The sequence below is a fragment of the Trichosurus vulpecula genome, chromosome 6 (assembly GCF_011100635.1).
Source record: "Trichosurus vulpecula isolate mTriVul1 chromosome 6, mTriVul1.pri, whole genome shotgun sequence".
In the NCBI taxonomy this organism is placed as follows: domain Eukaryota; kingdom Metazoa; phylum Chordata; class Mammalia; order Diprotodontia; family Phalangeridae; genus Trichosurus; species Trichosurus vulpecula.
The window spans coordinates 253671497-253679474 of NC_050578.1; the positions used below are offsets into that span (position 1 = coordinate 253671497).

At 44.2% G+C, this 7978-nt stretch overlaps 1 protein-coding gene across 1 annotated transcript; it reads right to left on the reverse strand.

The window, feature by feature from the left end:
* Positions 1–2452: 2452 nt before the first annotated feature.
* On the reverse strand, positions 2453–5774 carry LOC118854538 (protein KHNYN-like). Its single transcript, XM_036764903.1, is given in 1 exon segment — positions 2453–5774. A coding segment is annotated over 1 exon segment (2484 nt). The 5' UTR covers positions 5741–5774; the 3' UTR covers positions 2453–3256.
* Positions 5775–7978: the final 2204 nt, after the last annotated feature.

Consider the following 7978-nt stretch of genomic DNA (forward strand, 5'->3'; position numbering starts at 1 on the left):
AGGTCACACAAACATATATAAACACACTCAAACATGTCCCAAACTCTTCACGCATACACAGGACCAAAGTATTACTCTTTAGAGGACAAGGAAATATTTGTATGGTCTAATAAAATCATATAATGCAGGCCACATGGCACTACTGAATTATTGAATAAATAATCATTCTCTGCCCCAGATTTTGGCAGTCAAATTAACTCTGTCCTGTGTGAACTCTGTTTTTATGCTATCTGCATTATGTAGAGGAAAATGGCAATTAGAAACAACATCAGAATTTTATTATAAATATATTCATAGCCACACTTTTTATATTAGCAATGGTCCAGAAGGAAATCGAATGTTAAAAATTCACAGCTCTCTGAAAAAAATAACAGTGTATTCGTTGAGTGAAATATTATCAGATGATAATAAATCTTGAATTTAAAGAAATGAGAGAAACTTGGAAGACTGTTATTAATTAATGAAGTTAAAACAAAGAGAATCAATATAATGATTTACATGATGGACAAAATAATATAAAGAAAGCAACATAAAATGGTTTTAGAACTCTCTTCAATGTAGTCAGTAAGTATGACTTCAGAGGACTGCTAGTGAAGAATGCTCCTGCCTCTAGGCATATAGGTGGTAGACTATAGGTATGAAGTGATACATACATTATTGGACATGGCCAATATGTTGAATTACTTTACATAATTGTAGTTCTTGATCACAAATGAGAGTTCTAGTGAGGTGAGGTTGGGGAGTCTTTGGGAAGAAAGAGCAACATATAGGACAAAGAGTGACAATAAACCATTTTATGCATATAACATAGAGTTTAATCCAGATTCCAAAATGTTATATCCTCACTTACCAATCTCTTATAATTTTTTTCACTCAACCAACATTGACTAAGCATCACTTTGCATTATCAAGGAAGAGCAAGAGGGAAAAAAAGAAAGAAAGAAAGTGTGACATGCAGTCCTTGCCTTTGAGGAATCTTTAGTCCAAGAAGTTTTCATAGAAGAAATGAGGTTTGAATTGGGTCATGAAACATGGAAAATAGTTGGATAAGTAGATGGATAAGGGTAGAGGATATAAAAGATAGTAGAAACAGCATGACCAAAACTAAAAATGTTCAACTTGTGTGTTTGTTGTGATGTTTTGGTGTTGTTGTGATGGTGGCTGTTGTTGTAGGTGCGATTACTGTGGTGATATTGTAGATGGGCTGTTGTTGTTGTTGTTGTTGTTGTTGTTGTTGTTGTTGTTGGGGGAGGAAGAGAAGGAAACAAAAGCCTGTTTGGTTGGAAAAAGAGATTCATATTGAGGTAACTAGATAGCATAGTGGATAGAGTACTGAGTTTATAGACAGGAAGATGGATTTGAATCCTGCCTCACTTACTAGCTGGTTGACCCTGAGTAAGTCATTTAACTCACCTCGACCTCAGTTTTCTCATCTTTTCTTTTTTTTTTTTTTTTTTTTTTTTTACAGCCCAGCCCTTAGCAGGGTAGTGATAAAGACACTTTATTTTGTAAAAATTACACAAACAATAAAACTTTTTTTTTAATGTATAAAAGCATCGAGGCTGCCAAGCTATCTAGACCTTAAATGGGTAATATTAGTTTGTAAGGAGCTCAAGATTTCCCAAAAAGGGTCAGAGAAACCAAGAGCTGACCCAGGTACCTGGTGCAGCATTACAATCAATCCAGTTTCCCAGGGTCCTTAGCACCTGAGTTAGAGCCAGTCTGCTCATGTTGGTCCCAAATAATAGGCAAGGATACATTCATAGGCCAAGCCTCAACAAAACACACTGAGACATTCTGTAGTTTAAGGAAACATGTCAACCCAACTATGGTTTAGAAACAAGCCTCAATGACCTTATAAACAAACAAGCATGGCTTGAAATTTTATTTATGGTCCTTATCCTGCTACCAGCCACACTCCAAGTATCAGCTTCCCTCCCCAAATACTAAACAAAATCTCTTTTTCCCCAGTGGACCTTTTGATAGGCATTCAATGATGTCTCATCCCATGCAAAACCCCATTCACAGGACAGATTCTGAAGACTGGAGTCTTAGATCCCAGTAACCCTATTCCTAGTTACAACTCCCCTGAAGGAGCCTGAAACACCCATGCTAGTATGGGTGAGGACTTGAGGGAGCTAGAAGGGACTTGGGGGAGTCCATGAGAATAAAATGTTGAGATAAGCCGAGAAAGGATCTCCAAGGTAGGGATGGGAATAAAACATGAACTTCTGATTCCCAGTCTATGTTGCTATCCTTTCTAGTCCTCCATTCCCCAAAGACATTAGTCATTTGCTAACCAGCTTCCTCCACTCTTTCAGGTAAATAGATTACAATCAGGTGACCATCCCTATTGTTTATGCACATACACCATCATTACACACACCCCTCGTACAGAGTAAGAGGTGTGTTCCTACTTGTGGATTTTAGTAAGTCAAATGATAACCTGTGATCATTTCAGAGAAATTTTATTATCATTCAACTGATTGTGGCTCCCCGATACTTCTGCAAGTTGAGCCACAACCACACTGTCAAGTTGTAGTTAAGGATCAAGAAGCAAATACCCTAGACAGAAGCTGCCTTTTTTAATGAACCCTGAAAATATTTTTGTAAACTTAATTATCACACATCAGCCCAAATGTAACTATAAGATACATTTGGATTGGGGGTTGTCTAAAATGGAAACAGTTTGGGACTTCTGACACTAAGATCTGCTTGGGACCCACTTGGATACCAAAGAGTTTCACCTAAAGTGAAATGAACCCTGTGAACTGGCAGATAAGCATGCCTGGAAACTGGTAGAGCTCCAGGGCCTTTCTCCTCATCAGGTATTTTTACTTCCATCTTATAGATGGAGAAATAAAAGTTTAGGTTTCGCCTAAAGGTAGCTGAGTACTCCTTTGCCAAGGGTACTAAACCCAGGCCTAGAACCCAAGTATCCTGATTCCTAGATGAGTGCACTTTTCACTACCTCCCTGCCATGTCCACGTGTAATCTCTCACATAACACCAAGACTTCCAGGGTATGGCAGCATCTAGTACTCCTCTAGTGTTCCTGGGAACCAAGTTAGCCAAGGAATGATCCAGGCCTCCCAACCATCTGGGGCCAGACAGTCCCAAGGGGAAAAGCAGCCCCTGCTTCCTGCTTCACCACTTTGCCCATGATTCCCCAGATCTCACTCTTAAGTCAGAAGCAGGACCCAGTTGTCCAGGTCACCAGGATGCACTTCACTGGCAACCCCCATTCATTGAAGGACTCAGAAGTTCAGACTGAGCAGGGCATCTGACAGCTGGTTGAGGTCCCTATTAGAGGGGTTCCGCTGTAGGATGAAGTCCACCTTATGGTCCTGTCCCCAAAACACCTCCAGAAGCTTGTGCCGGAGCTGCTCAGTCTCTCTTGCCCTTCGTAAGCCACTAATTCTCTCATCTTCCTCCTTTTGCTCTGGCTGCTTTGGCTGAATGTCAGATTCTGTCAGGCCTCTGGTATGAGGTCGAGGCTGAGATCGAGGTCGAGGTAGAGGTCGAGGGTGGGTTCCGGATCGAACCTGGGATCGGGCCCTGGAGCTGGGTCGGGAAGGTCGACTATGGGGAGGCCCTCGGCGACCAGTTGAGCGACCTCTCGAAGCCTGCGGCCCATTTGGTTTCTTGAGGAACTCATCCAGGGTGGGGCCTTCACGCCCCAGTGGATCATCTGGGACCATGAAGATGTTCCCCACAAAAGTGCAAGGCAGCAGACGCTCTCTGATGATTTCTGCCCATTTCACAGATTCCTCTGACAAGTCCCGGAACTGGTCGTTGGAAACGATGATGCCATCAGTTTCTTCTGCCAGCTTCACCATGAACCTGTCATCATAGGAGGTAATCCTCTTCCCTTCCACAATTCAAGAGGGGGTGACAGAAAGCAGGCGGAGGGACTGTAGTTTAGTCAGGAAATGACGTTCTTTCACCTTGGCATCCTTCCTAAGGCGCCACTGAGGCACAAAGACAGTGATGTCCCGGTGCCCCCGATCCCAGAAATACTGCACAGCTAAGGCTATGCCCCGGCAGGAGAAGAAATGCTGGAGGCCATGGATCATAGCTATATTGCTGCCATCGATGATAACATGTCGAAGATCTGTTGCACCAGGCACATTAGTGAGGTTCAAAGAAAACGGGGTCTTCAGGGCCTCCAGAAAGCGCTGGGTTTTGGTCACCTCAGAGCTACCACCAGTGGTGCCACCTAAGCTTCCCTTTGGAGGCTCCTGCCCCTTAAGTCCCACTGAATGCGCATTCCCGGGCTTTGGAGAAAGAAGCCATGTGGACTGAGCCCCAGGTAGAAGGTTGGGCCCCATTGGTGGGGAGGATTCTCCATTGTTGAGCTGAAGGACGGGAATTAGGGGGCCCCTCCACTGCCGGTCACACACCACTGCCTGAGGACAATGGCCATAGGAACCAGCTGCAGCCTGATTCACCCCCAGGAGGAAGTCAGCCTTGACAGAGTGTGGGCTTGGGAAGTGATCCTGGCTCTGGGGACCTTCTCCTTGAGATACATCACCAGGTACCTCTTCTCTTTTTAAGCCTTTTCCTTCCAGATACTGTACTCTGTCCTGGTCCTCCTCCCTATTATGTCCCCCTTTCCCACAATCCCTCTGCCCAAAGTGCCCATCTCTGCCCCAGTCTCTCCCCATAGTCAAGCCATCCCCATTCCAATCTTTCTCCCCAAGGAACCCATCCTTCCCCCAGTTCCTTTCCCTAGATGGACAATTTCTCTCCTCAGGGATCCCTTCCCTTCCCCAGTTCTTCTGCCCAGGTAATCCCTCCCTGGGACTCCCTGGTCTCTCCAAGTTTCTTTGCCCAGAGACATTATGTGTATGCTGGTCCTGTTCCCTGACCAGTTCTCCAATCCTCCCAGAATCCTCCTTTCCCACAGACCATAGTCTTTCCCAGTCTCTCTCTCCAGGATCAGAAGGCAGACACTCTTCCCTAGCATAAACCCCTTCCCTAATACCTTCCTGGTCAACAGACCTTGTGCCCAATGAGACAATGTCATCTTCCCTGACTTCTCTGCCCTCACTCAGAGTCTTTCTGACGGGGTCCTCCCAACCACCATTCCCAAATAGAAGTGGGCTCCTCTCTTGCCCTAGAGGAGGTTCTGGCAGCCCTTGCTCCCTACCTGCCTCTTCTACCAAGTTTAACAGCCACTCCTGGACAGACACCGGCAAACCCAGGAGAGCCCTGGATTGTTCATCCCCATAGCTTCCAACCAGGGCCTTGAAGGCCTGAGTCACTTGTTCCCTGGCACTCTTGGACTGTGGCCTCTGGAGACCATCTTGCCTCAGTCGCCCTAACAGATCTTCCATCCTGCTCTGGGCCATGACAAAGGCTTCAATCAGGCCCCCCAGTAACAGAGAGCCTGGGGCTTGGGGCACCATGTGAGCTGAGGTACCCCAACACAGGAAATCTAGGAAGAGACCCCCAGCTCCAAAGAAGACACAGTGCAGGACTGCAGGATAGGTGACTTCCTCCCACACTTCCGGGTTACAAAGGCCTTTCAGGTACTCCTTGGCTCTGCCCACGTTCTTTTGGGGCCCCTCCAGCTGCAGCCAGATGTGGGGGCTCCCCGGGCAGGTCTTCTCAAGGACACTCAGCAGCACCCTGAAGATACGTTCCACTTGAGGCCGCTGTTTAAGCACCACGTCCTCCGCATCGGCCGGCACCGTGAAACGGTCCGTGGTCCCAGGAGTGGCCCCCGAGGGGAGCATGGTTGCGAAGCCAGCCCTAGGTCTTATTCCCAGGGATCTTGGTGATCTACAACTCGTGAACCCGAAGCTCCCGCCTTGGAGGTAGAGGGGGAAGGTAGAGCAGGTCTCTAGTTCAATTGGACCCTTCCAGACCACCTCTCATCTTTTCATTGATCAGATTGGATTCGATGTCTTCAAAATTTTTTCTCAGATCTAAATGAATATCAGGAGATAAATGAGGGTCCAGACTTTGGAAAACATTGACTATCAAAGATATGTTCCTTCAGGACCCAGGGTTCTAAATCTCTTAAATGTATGTTTATGTATGTGTGTCAGTGTGTATATGTCTGTGTGGCCAGAATGGCCTTTGTTTTCTTTGAGTGACTCAGCTTACCTCATTGAGCCTCGCTAGGTGCTGGGGCTTCTCTTCCGGGGCAGGAAGCCCAGCGACCATGCCTGGGAACAGAGAACTTCCTGTGTGATGAGTCATGGGACTGGCTGAGGGGAGGTGTTGACTCCAGAACCACGCCCTATTGGGTTTTTAACCTAGCCTACGCTAGGGGGAGGGGCCAACTCAAGAACCAATCAGCCCTGGTCATTCAGGCAGCGCTTGATGATGTCAAAAACTCTATAAGAGGGGAGAGGACAGCTTGAAGAGCCCTCTTTCCTTTTCCGGTTGGCGTGGGAGCAGTGGCGAGCGTGACTCTGGGCCAGCCCTTGCTCTCGGTCTGAGCCCAGATGTTGGTAACTATGAATTGTATTGGGTCTGTCTGTTGATATTTGTAATGTGTTAGTATTTAGTTCTGAAGTTTGGGATGCTGGTTTTGTTTTCCCCCGAACTAAATGAATATTCTGAACTTCAGGGTACTGGCTGTTTGTTCCCCTGAACTAGCTGACTGTAATCTGTATTTGGCCTGTCTGTTGATGCTTGCCTGTATGCTCCCCTGAACTAACTGAATGCTGGATTAAAGAAAGCTGGTCAACCCCTTCACCATGCTTTCCTTGTTTAAGCAGATAAAAAGAACCTGTGCTTTTCCGGCGTGCCCGGCAGCCTCCTGGGTGCTGGCTGTGGGGGATCTTACGCCCCCACAGAAGCTGCTAGTTGATTGTTAAAACAGTCTGTGTGTGTGATGGATGCCTATTTTAGTTCCTTGTTAAAATAGTGCTTTTAAATGGATAATATATGTACATATATACACATATATACATAGACACACATATATACACATATGTGTGTCATAAAGAAAACCAATTGCATTGAAAAGCAATCATGTGTATATATTATATCCCCCAAATTTTAAAGCATTTTTAAGTTTTAATAGTTTAAAACTACACTAAGGCATACTCTGTATGTGCATACACACATATACATACATATGCATATATGTTTGTAAGTATGTATTTGTGAATGTATACAAAGGGCATGTACACATAAAATTATCCATAACATGCATTCACACATATATGTATATATGATATGCACATATATATAAATGCCTGTGAAGCCTATATATGACTGTGTGTGTGTATATATATATGTATGTATGTATATATACATATATATACATATATATACATATATACATATGTATATATGCACACACATATATGTATGTAAGTTGGGTATATATTATATGTGTGTGTATATATAATATATATGTGTGTGTATATATGTATGTGTATATATGTGTGTGTATGTGTGTGTATGTGTATGTATGTATGTATATATATATATATATATATATATATATATATATATATATATATATATATATATATATATATATATATATATATATATATATATATATATATATATATATATATATATATATACCTTATGTGTGTAAATAAATGAGAGAGAGAGAGAGAGAGAGGGAGGGAGGGAGAGAGAGGCATAGACACAGATACACAGAGAGAAGTACAAGAGTTACAGCAACAAGAACACAAGACCGTTCCTTGCTTCAGGAGCTCAGATTCTATTAAGGAAGACAAGCAAAAAAGGGGCACTAGGAAGGCAGATAAGATTGAAATGGGCAGCATGTTGCAGAAAGGTTTGGAAGTGATATGGAAGCATGGGATTGGGCAAGATCATGTGAAATCCTCCCTATCAGATCCCAGCATTCCCGGGCCAGAGTGAAATGCTACAATTGAAGGGAGATGAGGAAGATGAGGAGTCTGAGTACAGGTAGCAGGGTATAGAAATGGTGAGGAAGTTTATTACAACAGTTCAGGCCAAAAATGATGAAGCACTACACT